This window comes from Condylura cristata, unplaced genomic scaffold, assembly GCF_000260355.1.
Source record: "Condylura cristata isolate star-nosed mole 26May11 unplaced genomic scaffold, ConCri1.0 scaffold00046, whole genome shotgun sequence".
Taxonomy (NCBI): Eukaryota; Metazoa; Chordata; class Mammalia; order Eulipotyphla; family Talpidae; genus Condylura; species Condylura cristata.
This window is the reverse complement of record NW_004567147.1, coordinates 480,652-499,047: the sequence shown is the minus strand read 5'-3', so window position 1 is coordinate 499,047 and position 18,396 is coordinate 480,652. Positions and strand designations below refer to the sequence as shown.

The 18,396-nt window shown below is 38.5% G+C and overlaps 2 protein-coding genes across 2 annotated transcripts; both read right to left on the bottom strand.

Moving 5' to 3' along the window:
* Positions 1 to 1,147: 1,147 nt before the first annotated feature.
* LOC101624985 (olfactory receptor 11A1) lies at positions 1,148 to 2,095 on the bottom strand. Its single transcript, XM_004694726.1, has one exon. The coding sequence runs from the start codon at positions 2,093 to 2,095 to the stop codon at positions 1,148 to 1,150; it is 948 nt and encodes a 315-aa protein (XP_004694783.1).
* A 13,054-nt stretch (positions 2,096 to 15,149) lies between these two features.
* Positions 15,150 to 16,088, bottom strand: LOC101631781 (olfactory receptor 10C1). Its single transcript, XM_004694752.1, has one exon. It carries the CDS (start codon positions 16,086 to 16,088, stop codon positions 15,150 to 15,152), a length of 939 nt encoding a protein of 312 aa, XP_004694809.1.
* Positions 16,089 to 18,396: the final 2,308 nt, after the last annotated feature.

The following is an 18,396-nucleotide window of genomic DNA, read 5'->3' as shown; positions in this document are numbered from 1 at the left end:
AGCATTGAAGAAATGATAATTATAACAGCTGGTATGGCATATTTTTAAAAATATCAATATCAATCAGAAAGCATTCTAAATATTTGCACGTTGAATATATACATAACACAATATCTGGAACTTGCTCCAAATTTTTCCAGAAAAAAAAAGGGAGCTGTAGTTAGTTGAAATAGGGTTGGCAAATGTTGTATTGAAGGTGGATGGCAGTTATGTGAGGTTTCTTTAAACTAATATCTCTATTTGGGGTACATATGAAATTTCCTACAATAAAAAATTAAAATAAATTCAGCTTTACTTTTTTAAAAATATGCATCTCCTCGGCCCTCCCTGGTGGCGCAGCGGGTTAAAACACAGCACTGAGAAGCTAAAGCCACTTCCGCATGAGTTCGATCCCCGCCTGCCCGGGAGGTGACCACATGGCGCGGCAGACCTCTCCTGACCCTCCCGCTGCTCCCCTCAGCAGTGTACTTCATCGATCTGCCTGTTCTGGTCCCCACTCTGTCTCTGGTGAATCCTCTCACCCTCCTCATCTCTGGCCTTTACCCCAGTTCTGTATGAATAAATGAATAAATCTTTAAAAAAAAAAAAATATGCATCTCCTCAGACCTGGTGGTTCAACTCCTAAGAATTTATTGTAGGAAAATCTGGATATAAACTATGTGTGTATGGTGAAATAATTAAATACAACTGAAAATTTCCACAATGGAAGATTATTTAAATAATTCATCTTTAGCCATACAAGAAATTCCAGGAAAATAAATTAAGTATATACTTGTTGAAATGGAAAGATGTTCAAGATATAGCATGCAGTGGAAAATCAGACCACAAGCATCCATAATCCAACTTGTTATAATGTGTTTGCAATACAAGTAGCCAATATTTCTAGGTTTGTTTTGTGTTGCTAATTTTTATATATCTATTTTTATATTAAATGCTATAGACTACTTAATAAAAAAATTAAGAAAAATCTTCAACTTAGCACTTAAATTATTTTTTTTTTTGCTTTACTGTCCTTTTCTATAGTAACTATAAATTGTTTCACAGGGGTATGCATCAGAATACAACAAAATTATTCCTTCTCAACCAATCCTTGAAGATACCCAATGGAAATATCCAAAGTCCAAATAAAATCTATAGTTCTACTCCTTCAGTCAAATATTTCATTTTGTTTATTGTAGAAAAGCCTCTGTAGTGCCTGATGAACCTCCTTATTCCTCAGGGTGTAGATTACAGGATTGAAGAGAGGGGTGACCACAGTGTAAAGCAGGGCAAAGATCTTGGGGAGGAGCTGGGAATGGACAGCAGAGGGTGCAATATACAAAACCATAAGTGTTCCATAGAATGTAGACACAACAGCTATGTGGGAGGAACATGTGGAGAAAGCCTTGCGCCTGCTGGCCCCAGCTGGAATTTTCAGCACAGTTACCACAATCCGGGCATAAGATGTCAGAATCAGTCCAAACGGAACAGTGAGGCAGACCACAGAGAGTACAAATGTTGTCATCTGGGCTACGTGGGGATCTGAGCAGGCCAAGTTCACCAACGGCATGAAATCACAGTAAAAGTGGTCAATGTGGTTAGGGCCACAGAATCTCAGTTGGACCATCAGGATCACAACCAACCCATCTACCAGGAATCCAGAGAGCCAGGCTATAGCCACCAACACCACACAACACCTGGGAGCCATCAAGAGTGGGTAACGTAGTGGGTAGCAGATGGCCAAGTAGCGATCATATGCCATGATGGCTAACAGGAAGCATTCCGCAGTGGCTAAAGAACCAAAGATGAAGAACTGGAGCAAGCAGCCAGTAACAGAAATGGCTACCTCCTGCAAGAAACCCTCCAACATTTTTGGCACCACTGTGGAGGTATAGAGGATCTCCAAGAAGGACAGGTTAGCCAGGAAGAAATACATGGGTGTGTGGAGCCTCTGGGAATTAACCACAGCCACAATGATTAGCATATTGCCTGTTATAATGGAAGCATAGATGACAGTGAACATAATAAATAACAGGGGATGAAGCTCAATTATATCATAGAAGCCAAGAAGGACAAATCCAGTAATAGTTTGGTTTTCTATAGAGACAATTTCCATGTGAATCATCCAATTTTCTTTCTGGCGGTGATTAAGGGAGAAAATTTAGTGAATCTTATATCTTCTTCACCAAGCCTGAGATAAGTAGGGCTAAAATTGAAAAGATAAAAGTGAGTCTCCACAACAAGAAGCACTTTCACAAGTTTTCCTCTGTCTGTATTTTCAGCTGCTTACTCCCTCCCCAACTCCAAATTCCCCAGCTTCCCTTCATAAGAGTTTATCTAAACTCACAGTTTCCGTCTTTCAAAGTCCTTGACTTTATTAATTCTATCTAAAGGCCCTATTACAATGTAAATGCCATCACCCTCATTTGTGTAAGCAGCCATAACCTTCCTCATGAGAACCGTTATAATAGCTTCCGAATGCATTCCACAATGAGAGCAAAAATCAGTATGATCAGCAACAAACTCTTACCTTTCCCATAATAATCAATGCTACTAAAATGGATTGAAATTTCTGCTTGATACCCAAGCATACTCTATTGTAGTCTTCTTTATCTCAACACCTTTTCTCTCTTTCCCCATCAGTGAAATCTCATCAGTTGTTCCTTGGAAAAATCTTCTATATTCCCACCTCACTGTTACAACTTATTTATAACTGTCTTACAGGATTTCCTTCTGTGTAGCTTTCTGCTTTTTAGTGTTCCCTATCTTTTAATCAAATAATCTTTGTTATTACTTGTTTCATCAAATAATAACAGGATTTGCAATGGAAGCATGAAAAAATTGTCACATAAAGTCTAGGTGCTGTGGTAGCAGAGAGGCACCAAACCCAGGCAGAAGTTGAGGAGTCTGAGATCAGGTTCAGGGAAGTCACTCTGAAGAAAATATTGGGTTGGCAAAAAGTCATGATGTATTGTTTCTGTTTTCTATGCAAAAATGTGTCATGACTTTTCTGAAAACACAATAGGTGTAGGTTAAGTTTTAAAGAATAGATAAAAGGCAAAGACTATTAATATATATATCACTATATACTATATGTATACTACATATAGTATAGGAAAAGACTTTATATAGTATAGGCAAAGATTATGTACTATATATATATATATATATATATATATATACATACTCATACTGTATCATATGTATGACATATTTTTTTCGTGTGTTTCTGTAGCTACCAAATCCTAACAATGTTATTTTGGCCATGTATTTAAAAAATATTATACTTATTATATTAAATAAAATGTGACTTTTTAAATACAAATAGGCTAAAACATCAGTTTTCTGAGAGGTGGAATTTTATGATTAAAGAGCACTACACTCTATTGTAGTGTTCTCTGAGTGCAGATCTAGCACTTGTATATAATCCATTTCCCATTCCCTTCTCAATTGCTACTAACAAGTCTCCAAAAGTCCACTGTGTACAAAATCAACACATCAAGAGAAAATTTCAATACACTAAAAGAGGTTGGCAAATAACCTGGAGAAAATACTAGTAGAAATGTGTGACCCTGAACTGATCTGTGATTTCTGTGGAAAAATGGAAAATATGGAGATGAGACATTTCAGGTAAAGGCTCTAAACAGCACAGATGTGAGGAAAAGGCAACCGGGGAAAGAAGTGAAAAGCAGTTCAAAGAATTTCACTCCTGAAGAAGCACAGAATTGATGAGAATGATGGAGGGTATGAATAGAGATGGAGGGGTAAGTCAGGACCAAAATGCGAAGGCTGTTTCTGTCATGAGGATGAGCTCAAACTTTAACCTGTAGACAACAAGTCTCACCTGAAAGTTTTTAAACATCAGGACAGTGAGGCCCAATAAGCACTTAAATGGTACTAGGGAAGCTAGAACCTCAACAACAAGGATGAAAGAAGGGCGGGCTCCATGCAGCTGAAACCTGCTGTGCAAATGTGTGCCACCTTGAATTGATTATTTTATTGCTTGTACTTTTACCTCCACAAGACTGCTAGTTTATTTATCACAGCGATTAAAAGGCATATCTACTATAGCTAACAAAGTCCTAAACAAAGATGCTATCGCAATAAACAGCTACTGTCTGAAATGACCCCTGCTATAGCCAAAGTTCTGTGAAATGACTGGAGTGGGGTTCTGTACTACTGAGACCTAGAAACCTACATGTTCTGGTAAATGTCCTCTAACACCTGCCTCTCAAATCTATTCCTTTACCCTTTACCCCATTTGTGCCTCCTTGTTATATGGATTTGGCATTCCTCTGGGCAAGTCCTTTATCTTGTTTATTTACCTAGCCCAAATTCAACTTAAGGTTTGGGTTTCTTTCTACAACATTCCTTTGCAAGAGAGGCATCAAGCAAAAAAAAAAAAAAAAAAAAGGTTATAATTCCTCAAGTAATAAACAGCTAACCACCACTCCCTGAGAAATTGCCAACAATGAGTCATATAGACTCTAAATAATTTATTCCTATAGTGAACCAAGGTTTTTATTTTAGATTTCATTCATTCATCTTCCAGTTCCTGAGGTGTAATCAATCCTTCTTTTCTATGACACCACTTTGGCTCGCTGAAATCAGAAAGAAACATAAAGAACAAAAGTAAGTTTAAGAATTATGCTGTGAACTTCACATAAGCCTATTGCAATCAATTTCACAACTCTGCTCAGAGGAAAGATGCTACACTCTCTCATTCCAATTATCCTGACTATTTTAGAGAATGCAGAATGAGTACAAGAGGAAGCAGGAAACTTAAGGAAAGGCACGTCTACTGATCTTCAAATGCAAGAGGCTATAAAAGGGATAGTAGTGAGTGACAATCTTCAGGACCCCACAAAGAATTTCATCTTCATCTTGGTAAAACCTAGCAATGAGAAAGAGATAGAGCTTTATTCTGTAGATACCATGGCACACTTGAAGGTTTTGAAGCAACACACACTGTGCTCACGCACACACACTATACAATATGGGAAAAGAAAAAACAAACATTACGATATCCCTAGGCACCATTTACCTTCATTATGCCACTGAACAAATACTAAAATATGCCAATGTATCCGAGGACTTGGTTAGAAGATAACAGCTTGGATGAGAATGAAACACAAATATCTTGGGGTCTTAAACTATTTGTGATTGAGGTGACAGTAGTGTAATGTATGAGCTAGTCAACCTCAAAGAAAATATTGGAATTCCTAATGACAAATTAAAGGTCTAATTTAAATAGATGGTCACAAATTTGCTTACAAAATTTGTGAAAATATAGATTTAGCCCAATCAATTATAGTCTTCACAATCAGACTGTTTTTGGTAATGTTTTAAAAGTTTATTCATATGAAAACTAATTTTACATTTTAATGTGAGAAACATAATGCTGGTTTTTCAGGTCACCACATTCAAAAGCCTGTTTTTCAAAGAATTAGGATGGGGAATAGAGAAAAAGAGGAAAGTAAAGAGAAGGTAATAGGGTATGAGGATTATAGAGAAATTGGAAAGACACCAGCAGGGAAAGGGACCAAGAGATCATTACTACGTTAGAAACAGTGATAACACAGGGGAAGGAACTGAATTTAGACTTGGGACACTCCGAGGAATGGAGTAAAATTTGTAGCGAGAAGACTCCAAAAAATGTAGGAAATGTTTGATATCAAGATGAAAAAATAGTGCAAAATTTTAGCCTCTGAAGAAGAAATGTAAACGACATTTCAAGAAGAAAGAAGTGAAGAATAATATATCAAACAATGAAGTTTAATTTATCCTGCAGAAATGAAAATAATTTATTATCTAGCATATTTTCAAAGTCTAGTATACATGTTATTTTTATAAATAGAAAACAAACAGTAAGAATTTTATTTTGAATTCTTAATCTATTGACTAGTTAATTCCCTTTAGAATTTATTCTATAATATGGCCCGCCCAGTAGCGCAACAGTTTAAGATGCACCAATTCAAGAAAGCAGTCACCGCTTCAGTGCCGGTGACCCTGGAGCTGACCCACATGGTGCAGCAGACCCCTCCTGACCTGCCCGCTGCTCCCCTCAGCAGTGTACTTCGTCGATCTGCCTGTTCTGCTCCCCACTCTGTCTCTGGTGAATCCCCTGACTGCCCCTATACCTCTGGCCTGCACACCAGCTCTGTATACACAAATAAGTAAATCTTTAAAAAAAAGAATTTATTCTATAATAAAGTAGAAAATATACCAAAAGTCATTTTAATATAACGAATTTCAAAAAGTAGTGGAACACATTGTTAACGTGATAACAATTGGTGTGCAGCTTTCCTACACCATACCTGTTCTCTTGAATATATTCAGCTACTGACACCTGCAGTTCCCCACCTCCAGAAGTAAAGGAGAGAACAAAGTTCTCAACGTGGGTAGAACTGGGAGGGACTAGGGAAACAGAAAGAGCAGGGGAAATAAAAAATAGACAAAACAAACTTTAAAATCAACCATTGAGGGGCTCTCCCTGGTGGCGCAATGGGTTAGAGCACCGCGTGATGAAGCTCTCCGAAGCCACTCAGGACGAGTTCCATCCTGGGCCAGGAAGCTGACCCACATGGCGCGGCAGACCTCTCCTGACGCGCCCGCTGCTCCCTCCGGCAGTGTGCTTTGTCGATCTGCCTGTTCTGCTCCCCACTCTGCCTCTGGTGAATCCTCTCACCCCCCTGCACCTCTGGCCTGTACCCCAGTTTTTGTAAGCATAAATAGATAAATCTTAAAAAGAAAATCAAGCCTTGAAGCAGAGATGTGTGACTTTCAGAGGAGGAGAGGTGAGAAATGGGGTTCAGGAGTTGGGGAGCCCTATGACTATGGGTGCTTTGGGGTGGGAGCGCTGTGGTGACGACACCTGACAGGAAATCTGATGCTGTAACACACTAGCAGGGACGTAAAGCAGTAGAATTTCAGTAAGTGTCTAAAAGCAATTTGCTGCAGGATGGACTAGGACTCAAATTTTTAAAGATTCAAATGAAGTAGCAAAACTTTGAGTCTAGAAGAGGACTGTGGAATTCCTCTAAGTACCTTTGGGGAAAAAGAGAGAGAGAGAAAGATTTTGACTTTCTGAGTTAGATGAATTATATTACTGGTTAGAAAAGAAAAATTTGTAAACACCATACTTTAGCTGTTCTAAAGATCTCTGGCAACTATAATTAACTTTACAACAACAAGAAACTCACCTGAAATAGCAAACCTAAAGAAAAGATTGTGAATAGAAGAATAGGTGCTAAGGTCTGCTGAATACTTCAAAATATTGAGTCCTGTCTTCAAACCCCTCCCACCTGGAGTTCAGTCTGAAATCATGAAGGACATTGATAAAAAAAATGTCACACTTGCCACCTGCCACTCCCCAGAGCCATTTCTTCTCTGGCCTCCATCCCCTTTTCTAGCTCCCAGATTCTTCCACCCTTTCATTGTAGATTCTTTCCTTTATCACCAGGGAGGGCTGACAATTGTTGAGAGGAGAGAGGTCCCTGAGAGCCAATTACGGATTGTTGGTGAGCAGCCTTATGAACAAGAAATATCAGCCACCTGAGACATTCATTTGTCTTTTTCCAGAGGAAGTTCCTTAACTGTTGGCTTCACCAAAAGCAGAGCAGAAAAAATGTCACATGGGAACCCATTTTTCCATCTCCATGAGAACCAATGCTCTCCACCAAGGATCTCCTAACTCCAAGTATCCCTTTCAGAATTCATCACCCCATTGATCTAAGTTCTCTGCAGCATCCTTAAACTACACCACCAATAGTTGTCCTCCAAAAGACTTTTTTAGTCTTCACTCCCCACCCCATAACCATCACTTAATCTCATTATTCCTGGCAACTCTCAACAGAAACTACTCATAGTAGTAGCATTTTATACAGCTTATCAAAGTCTTGTCAAAGTTGGGCCTTCTTTAAAGGTAGTATTGCTGACATGTCATTGCAAAGTCCAAATATTTATTTCAGTGGCCTATTTTAGTTATTGATGCAACACAGGTTAACAATTATATGATTTAGAGATAAAGGATCTCCCCTACATTGTGACTGCATCCGCATGCCATCTTCCTCCGCATGCCATCTTCCTCCTCTACAGTCTATTGTGTTCCCTCCCCACTTTTCCCCCATCCTCAACTTCCTTCTCTGGTAGACAAGCCCAAGCCTGCCTCACAACTCTCTCACTGTTCGCTTCTGTGAAGTTGCTATAGAAATCAGGTTTCTCATCCAAATGTGTGTTCGGACACATATTTCTGAGTCTGACCTTTACTTCATGTAAGTTCGAGGCAGTCAGGGCAAGGTTGGGCTGGGAACCTTGACTCTGGGGCTGTTACTGTCTGCATACCCGGGGCCTCCTAACCTTGAGCCTCCTAAAGTTTGGGAACTACCTGCAATCTGGGAACTGATAAGCGTCATTGATGAATCAGTTTCTGAAAAGCAGCTTCCATGTCCTGCTTACCTGTGTTCCCCAGCAAGTGAACCACACCTGGGAGAGCAATAGAATTTTTACCTGTCAGAAAATTTGCCTGACTATCACTTAACTGCACCAAAATTTTCATCTTGGTACTAAACCCTGGACCAAAACTTTCACTTCAATCCCACTTTCTCTCTGACTAACAAATAAGCACAGAAATCCCCTTCCCTGAACCAATGTAAGGGCTTGATATTTTGCCACCATATATTTTTTATTGACGTGTAATACAGTTTTTATTTTAGCTTCAGATGTATATAATAATGATTTTATATTTGCATACCTTACAAAATGATCATTATAAGTTCTCTTAACAATTTTCATTTGTGCAGTCCACACTATTTATTAGAGGCCCCATGCCATACACTTGCAGATCCTTTCCTTATTTTGTAGTTGGAAGTTTGTTCTTCTTGATCCCTTTACCTATTACATCTACCCATCAATCTTCCACACCTCTAGTCAACAACAGTCTGGTTTCTGTCTCTATGATTTGATGGTTTTTTATGCATTTTGGCTTTTTAGGCTCTACTTATAAGTGAAATAATATGGTGTTTGTCTCTGTCTGACTTATTTCACTTACCATAACACCCTCTTGGTATATTCATGTTGTTACAAATAGCAAGGTTTCGTTCATTTTCATGGTTGAGTAGTATTCCATTGTTGAGATGTGTGGTTTGTGTATCTATGTATGTGCATGTATCTTCTTATCCATTCACCTATTCATAAATACCTAGATGTTTCCATATCTTGGCCACCATAAGCTAGTCTAGTTTTTCTCAGGCCTGCGTTACTTCCTCCATTCCTTCATACCAAAACCACACAAAGACAACACAAAAGAAGCAAACTACAAGCCAATCTCCCTGTATATTCATGTAAAAATCCTTAATAAAATCCCTGTCAATAGAATCAAGCAATACATGAAGAGGATAATACACCACAACCAGGTGAAATTTACTCCAAAGGCACAAGAGTGGTTCCACATCTGAAAATCAATTAATGTAATCCAACACATCAACAAAAAAGGAAAATAAAAGTCATATGATCATTATCAATAGATTTTAAGAAAGCATTTGACAAAATTCAACACTCAGTTATAATGAAGGCCTTTGAAATTCTTGGGATAGAAGCAACATACCTTAACATGAGAAAAGCCATCTGTCGAAAACCCACAACCAATATTATTCTCAATGGTGAAAAGCTGAAAGCGTTCCATTTAAGACCTGTAACAAGACAAAGTTATCTTGTTACAGGATTCTCACCACTGCTTTACAATATAATATTGGAAGTCTTAGCCAGAACACTAAGACAAGCAAAAGATATACAAGTAATCTACGTAGGGAAAAAACAATTTAAATTTTCATTATGTGCAGACAATAATAACTTACATAGATAATCCTAAAAAGTCCATAGTAAAACTGTTTAAAATAATAAACCAATTTAGTAAAGTAGCAGGATACAAAATCAACACACAAAAACCAGTAGCTTTCCAATAGCTTTCATTAGTCAAGCTGAAGAAGAAATTAAGAAAACCATCCCACATACAATTGACTCCAAAAAAAAAAAAAAAACCTGGGAATAAACTTAACCAAGGAGGTAAGTGACCTCCTTTACAATGAAAATTATAAAATATTGTTAAAGAAACAGAAGAAGACACAAAGGGATGGAAAGATATCCCCTGCTCGTGGGTTGGAAGAATTGACATTATTAAAATGGTCATTGTACTGAAAACAATTTACCAATTCAGTGCAATTCCCATAAAATTCTAAATGACATTCTTCAAAGAAATAGAACAAATATTAATGAAATTCATATGAAGCCACAAAAAAAACTTAATACCAAAGCTCTCCCAACGAAAAAGAAGAAAGGGGCCATCACAGTGCCAGACCTCAGACTATTACTATCAAGCCATAGTAATTTAAACAGTATGGGACTGGAACAAAAACAAAGAAAAAAGTGAAATAGAGTAGAAAACCCAAAAAGAAAAGCATATATATATATAGACAGAGAGAAAATCTTTGATAAAGGAGCAAAGAATATTCAATGGAACAAGGACAGTTTGCTGGATAAATGGTGCCTGGAAAACTGAACCACCAAGTGCAAAGGAATGAAGCTAGACTTGCAAAGGAGGTAGCTAGCTACCTCACACCATTCACAAAAGTCAACTCATAATGAATAAAAAATTGAACATAAGACCTAAAGCCATAGAATATTTAGAATAAAATATTGGTAATACACTACATGAGGACCCTCCCTGGTGGTGCAATGGGTTAGGAAGCAGCACTGCAAGCTAGCCACACATGCTTTAGTGCAAGTTGGCTCCATTGGTTATGATCCACATGATACAGCAGACCTCTCCTGTCTTGCCCACTGCTCCCCTCAGCAGATTATCTGCCTGGTCTGCTCCCCACTCTGTCTCTGGTGAATCTTCTCACCACCTCTATACCTATGGCCAGTACCCCAATCCTTATGCATACATAAATAAATCTTTAAAAAAAAAAAACACTACATGACATACATCTTAGTGACATCCCCCAAAGCAAAGAAATGAAGGAAAAGATGAACAGCTCGTATTACATCAAACCAAAAGGCTGCTATGCGGCAAAAGAGACACTAACCAAAACAAAGAGACACCCCACCAGCTGGGAGAAATGTTTTGCATTCCATTCAGCTGATAAGGAAGTGATCACAAAGAACTCAGTAACTCAACAAAAACAAAATAAACTGAAAAGCTCAAAAGACACTTCTCCAAAGAGGAAATGCAAATGGCCAAAAGGCAAATGAAAAAGTGTTCAACATTACTTATAAACAGGGAGATGCAAATCGAAACCACAATGAGATACCACCTCACACCAGCCAAGTGTTAAACATATTTAAAAAGCTAGCAACAACAAATGTTGTTGAGAATGTAGAATAAAAGGAACTCTCTTCCACTGCTGGTGGGAATGCAGATTGGTTCAAACACAATGGAAAACTGTGTGGAGTTTCCTCATGCTACTGAAAATGGAGCTTCCAGATGACCTGGCAATTCCATACATAAAAAAAACACAAAAACATTACTTCAAAAGGATACTTGCATTCATATGATTACTGCAGTACTATTTAAAATAGGTAAGACATTGAAATAGCCCAAATTAGATGACTAGAACAAGAAGATGTGGGATATCTACACAATGGAATACTACTCAGCAATCAAAAAAGATAAGCTCATGCCCTTCACAGCAACATTGATGGAACTGGAAGAGATTATGCTAAGTGAAATAAGTCAGAAGGAAAAAGAAAAATACCAAATGGTTTCACTTATAGGCAGAATATAGAGGAACCAAATAAGGGATCCAGAAAAAAAAATTAATAAATTAAAAACAAAATTAACAAACAGGGCAGGGGGAAAGAGAATGATCAAAACAGGGAAGGGGAAAGCACAAGGGACTCTGGTGATGATTCACAAGTTAATTAATAGTAAGAATTTTAAGGGGACTACACCTTAGAAGAGAAAGCATAGAGTGTACAAAAATAATGATGTAAAAATATTCGCAAATAAAATTAATTAAATTTAAAAAGCAGAAATTACAAGTGCTGATAAGGGTGTGGAGAAAAGTAATCCCTTGTTCACTGTTCTAGTTTATCCCCTATAGAAAATAGCATGGAGTTTTCTGAACTATTAGAAATAGATCCACTATATAATGTAGCAATTCTACTCCTAAGTATCTATTTGAACACCAAAATATCTAATTCAGAAGGAAACTTGCATTCCCATGTCCACTGCAGCACTGTTTACAAGAGTCAAGTTATGGGAACCATGATCCACACACATTCACATACACACATACACACTCACATATACACACTCACATATACACACTCATATATACACACTCACATATACACACTCACATATGCATACACACAGTGGGATATCATTCAACTATAAGAAAAATGAACTGTTGCCATTTGCAACATACGGATAAAATCTGAGGGAATAATGTTAAGCAAAATAAGTCAGAAGAAGAAATGCAAAAATAAGATGGTTTCACTTATAAGTAGACTATGGAGAACTTTTTTAAATGGGTTGGTCAAAACCAAACTAAAAAGAAACCCCAGAAATCAGGTTGTAGAACTGAAACTAAAAACCAGGAAGGAGAGAAGGAAAACAAAGCAGGGAAGGAACCCATGAGTGACGGTGCAGTCCGAACCTTGCCCCAGCGTGAGCGGGATGGTGACGTTCATCTTGGCGGTGATATACTTTCCCGTGACTGGGACTAACATACCGCGTTGTAAACCAATGTTACCTCAATAAAAATAAAGCGAAAGAGGCCCTCCCTGGTGGCGCAGCGGGTTAAAGCGCAGCACTAAGAAGTTAAAGCCACTTCAGCATATGTTCGATCCCCACCCAGGAAGTGATCCACATGGCGCAGCAGCCCCTGACCCGCCCACTGCTCCCCTCAGCAGTGTACTTCCTCTGTCTGCCCGTTCTGCTCCCCACTCTGTCTCTGGTGAATCCTCTCACTGCCCTTGCACCTCTGGCCTGTACCCCAGTTCTGTATGCACAAATAAATAAATCTTTTTTAAAAGTAAAAGAAATCAGACTACAAAAAGCACATACTTTATTACTCCATTTATATAATCCTCTAGAAAAGGCTAATTTATAGTCACAGAAATTTGATCAAAGTTTGTTTGGGAATAGAAGAGGTGAAAGGCAGAAATTGTGATGGAATATGAGGAAATTTTAAATCAAAAATATCCAGATCATGACTGGTTATGATTTCTTGGGTGTATACAAATAACAAAGCCTATTAAATTTTACATTAAAATATATGCAATTTATTATGTCAATTATATCTACAAAGAACTTTCAGAAAAAAGTTATTGTTTATATGATAAAAGTATATTTATTCCCAGCATTGAAACATGAAATTTTTCCTCAGAGTTTCATAACGTTTCTTATAATCCTCCTCAATGTAAACCATGGTAGAACGTCAAAACAATATTTATCAAGAACAGCTCTATGAAGGCTTTTGTGGGGTGTGTAAAGGTGGGAGGTAGAAAACAATGCATTTATGTGTGCAGGTCCTTGCTGGTCTGCTTTAGTCTGCAAAATCTATTTTATCAATCCTTCAGGCAATCCTTCCCTAATGTCCTTTCAATTTGAGGTCTTCCCTCAATATGAGGTCTTTATAAGTACTAAGGAACAGAAGGAACAGTAGTTTTGAGATTTTACTCATTTATATGTATATAGGTTATAGGAATATATTTAAACTGGGTTGAGCTCCTCTTGAAAATCAAGGACCCAGACAATTCGTGTGACTCCAGAGAAAGCCAGACCACCCCTCTGGGTGGTCTGATGGCAGATGGGAAGCATGTGACCATTGATTACCTTTTGTTTTGAGTATTTCCCTACATTGCACTGCTCTCTGAGTTTTGTGAGAATCAGTCTTGTCTCCCCAACCAGGTATAAGTACCATCTGGGCAAATCAAACCCTGTGGTTACTTGGTATTCATCACAGGGCCCCAGAAGGCTTTCCATAAATGATTGCAAAATTGAATAAAGCATTGGAATTTTTTAAAAGAATGTGCATTATATGTGCATTCCTCTGAGACATCTTTTTAAATTATGTGAGCTCATTTCTTTTTTTTTTTTTTGCATATTTTTGACACTCGTGCTTTGTCGTTATGTTTGCTCTAGTGTCTGGGTGTCTTTGTCTCTGTGCAGGGGCAGCTTTCTGCTGCAGTGGTGAGTGTAATTTCCTACTTCTTTTTGCTTTGGGTTAGCAGTGCAATTGACATTCCCAGAATACCCTTCTCTCCCACAAAATCACCCAATGTGGGGTGGATATTATCTTCCATATTACCTGTCTCTCTCTCTAAAAAAGCATTTATTGAGACATTATTTTTGCTAGACATTAAATTTGGTGGCTTACAAGTCTATAAGTTCTCATGAAGCCCCCCAAAAATAAAGTTTGTTATTATCCTAATTTTATTATAAGGAAATTAAAAGATTACATCATTCTTCACAGCCAGTCAGAAGACTTGAGTTTAAGTTTGGTATTAAAATCTATTCTCTTAATCCCCATGTCACACTGATTCCTTGAGAACCCACCACCACTGAAACTGATGTAACCCCCCTCCTCACTTCTTAAGAATTTTGCTCTTTACCTGGTAATCGGTTTAATTAGGTATAATTATTGTGGTAATCTATTAACCAGCAGTGCTACCCAGAAAAAAAATGCTTTACTTTGGATTACAAATGCTAAATTACTTTAAGTGTCATCAGTGTACCTGGAAATATTACTTGATCGTCTGATATGAATAATATTTTGTGACTTCTCCTTACTTGTCAACTTGCTCTGCTCCTTAGAGCAAGATTACAAATGCTAAATTACTTTAAGTGTCATCAGTGTACCTGGAAATATTACTTGATCGTCTGATATGAATAATATTTTGTGACTTCTCCTTACTTGTCAACTTGCTCTGCTCCTTAGATATGATCCTTCATGTGAGTTTCTAGTTTCTTACAATAGAAGGTACAATAGACTGTAGCTGGTGGGGGTGGGCTGTGTGAATAGGGAGCTTAGCTCCAGTAATTCTTACTTGCTAAGTAAATCTGTCTTCCTGACAGACTGGCCCTCTCCCAAGGTCAGGGCTAAGCCTTTTCTTTTTGAAGGTTTGGAGTTGACTGGGAGTGGCATTATTATCATCATCCCTAGTCAAATGTCTACCGGCCTTATTCTTTGAATGGTCCTTTTTAAAGCAGCTTTGACATCAGCATTCCGAAGACTGTAGATAATGGGATTGAGGATGGGGGTGACCACAGCATAGAAAAGAGATAGCAACGGGTCAGTGGCTGGATCATAGCTGGCCTTAGGGCGGATGTAGATAAAGATGGCAGTGCCGTAGAAGAGGGAGACCACAATCAGGTGCGAGGAGCACGTGGAGAAGGCCTTGCGGCGACCTGAACGGGATGGAATCCTGTATATGGTAGCCAGAATATGCCCATATGAGCCCAGGATAAGGCCAAAGGGGCAGAGGATGATGAGGGCCGCTGCCAAGATAATTTGCAGTTCATTGAGTGAAGTGTCTCCGCATACTAACTGCAGGATGGGTTGGATCTCACAGAAGAAGTGTGGGATGGCATTGGGACCACAGAAGGGCAAGGAGAAGATGAAGGAGGTGTGACCCAGCCCCACCAGAGCACCACAGGCCCACGCTGACCCAGCTAGCTGTAAGCACATCCTACGGTTCAGCAGCAGCGGGTAGCGAAGTGGTTCACAGATGGCCGCATAACGGTCATAAGCCATGGCGGCCAGGAGGCAACACTCTGTGGCGCCAAAAAATAGAAAGAAGAACATTTGGAGAGCACAGCCAGAGCGAGCGATGTGGCGCTGACCTGTGAGGAGGTGGTGCAGCAGCAGGGGGACCGTGACAGACGTGTAACAGATCTCCAGGGCTGAGAGAATCCGAAGGAAGAAGTACATGGGGGACTGGAGGGCAGCGTCCACTGAAACCAGAGTCACGATGAGAAGGTTCCCCGTCACCGTGAGCAAGTAGACAGTGAGAAAGACAGAGAAGAGCAGGCCCTGGAGGTGAGCCAGGTGGGAGAAACCTACCAGAATGAAATCAGTCACCACAGAGATGTTTGTGTTCATCCTGCTTACATCCCTGCTGACAGAAGGATGAAAGAAAACGCTGAGAGAGCCACAGTTATGGAACTGTTAGGTGGGCGGAGACGGCACGTTTCTGTAGAAGATCCCCACGACGTGGAATGCGATTCTGTCATGGAAATTCTCTCCTACTGCCGCCTGGCCTTGAGGCGCCATGAGTCCTGACTGAACTTCTGGCGTAGTTCCCTCACCTGATCTCTTGCTGTGAGCACCTACTTCTGCAGTGCACGCTCAGTTCCGCGTTTAGTTTCTCTCCGCGGGCCGGAGTACATCATTCTAGCCTCCCTTTTTCTTCTCGCCATTTCCCAGACCTTCTTCCCACGTGACAGAGGACAGAGTTTCTCTCCCAGCAGATTTTTTTTCCTGCTCAGTCAAAATTTGTTTTGTATTGAGACATAAAAAAACCCCAAGTCAAAGGAATTGTCTCCCTGTTCTTCTCCCATTTGAGGGCTTCTATTTCTTTTTCTTTCCTCTTTCCACGTGTTTTCTTTTCCTTTCCTCTCAGCTTGTCCGCTCTTTGCCCAATTTTCACCTTAGTTTCCTTTTCTGACTCTCGTCAGTTACCATTTCCCTTGAGTTTCTCTCCGTTACCATTTTGTCATTAGCTAACTTTCATTGTTTTCAAGGAAAAGAAATTTCAAAACTCGTCTTTTTTAGGCTTTTGTAGGAATTTAAGCAGTTCTGTTACCCAAATGTGCAAAGATATCTCTAGTTACTAAAACTATTTTAGAAGGAGATGACAAAACCTTTTTTGGTTGCCTATCTCTGTATTTTACAACCTCACAAATTCATCCCCTTATATTATAACCATATATAATATAAATGTAAATCCCAAAACCATATATAAAATTCCACAAGTTCACACTACATACTGCATTTCTAAATACAAGCAAAGTATAATATTTAAATAGCCCAATATTTTAAGATTCTAGATTCATATAAGGTCACTAGTAAATTGTGTGCTGCATATCCATACATATATCATTATGAATAACACAGAAAGTGAAAACGCATAGAAATATAAACAAACCTAGAGATACAGTTAAACAGATAGATAAATCCAAATTCTCTGCAAAATAGTAACATATTCAAGAATGTATATTAAAAATGCAAGCTCACACACAGATACTCTTGTAATTGCAGGGTCTTTGGCCCATTCTTCTAAGTGGCTTTTACAGAATTTTCCAGAAGATATTCTCTGAATAAAATCTTTCTACTTGAAGAAATAACCAGTGATAAAGGCAGACAGTACTATAATAGATGACTTGTTTATTTTCTAGAAATGGATAATAGATCCCTCATGAGAAAGGTGCTCTTATATTTGGTATCTTTTTAAGTAAGGTCTCTGAAGACCTAAGTCTCCAAGTATATTTGACTTTCCAATGGGAGGGCAGCTTCACCTAACTAATTAATCTGTTATTTGGTTCTGTTTCTTTTATTGCAAAAGTGTTGAGTGACCTGTCAAAAACATTTCAAACAAAATGTCCAGGGCTGTTGTTTCCCATTAGCTGGTTATTTGTTTGTTTAATGAATACCATTGCTTTATACTCTTGTCAATATTTTGACAGGATAGGATTTGTTCCCTCAGGGGTAGTTAAAATCTCTCTCCCACCACCACTACAGCTCTCTCCACCACCATACTCCACTTCCCTCTCCCCTCCAGTGCCACCCTGGGCTATCTTTTATCCTTTCTCTTGTTTTCTTCTTTTCATTTCTGTAAATGTCTGAATATACTCATAAAATGTAATAAGGTACATTTAGCTCATTATTATATATGTTATTCAGGAATCAATTTATTTTATCATCATTTATGCAGTCCCTTCTATCTTTCAGTCATTCTACAGAATAACAGAATATAAAAGAGAAAAAACATAATATTGACCTTAGTGAATTCATAAGTGCCATTTTCTTGGAAAATTGTTCCTAATTTCTCATTTTTATCTTTTTATTCATCATATGAGAACTTCGCACAACCACTTGAATTTGTTTTTGTACATTTTCATTGATCTGATAAAGCATATGTGTCAGGTATGATGATAAAGCTTAGAATGTTTTCAAGATATGTAGCAACCACTTTAGAAATAAGCCCTGAACTCAAACTGATTAAAATAATTTCATTGATCGATTATTATAAAGAAGTTCAAGATTTACTTAAAGCGGATCTACTTGGTTTCAATTCCTTTGTATCGGTCCCTTTTATTACGTTTGGCTGAAAGTAATGGAAATTCCAGTGATTGCAAAAATATGCACAAATCTGTTTATCTTTCCCTGAAATGTCTGAGGTTGTGTGGCT

What these genes read in the sequence shown, in the direction of transcription:
- LOC101624985 (XM_004694726.1), bottom strand. Translation starts at nt 2,095, where the DNA reads ATGGAAATTGTCTCTATAGAAAACCAAACTATTACTGGATTTGTCCTT.
- LOC101631781 (XM_004694752.1), bottom strand. Translation starts at nt 16,088, where the DNA reads ATGAACACAAACATCTCTGTGGTGACTGATTTCATTCTGGTAGGTTTC.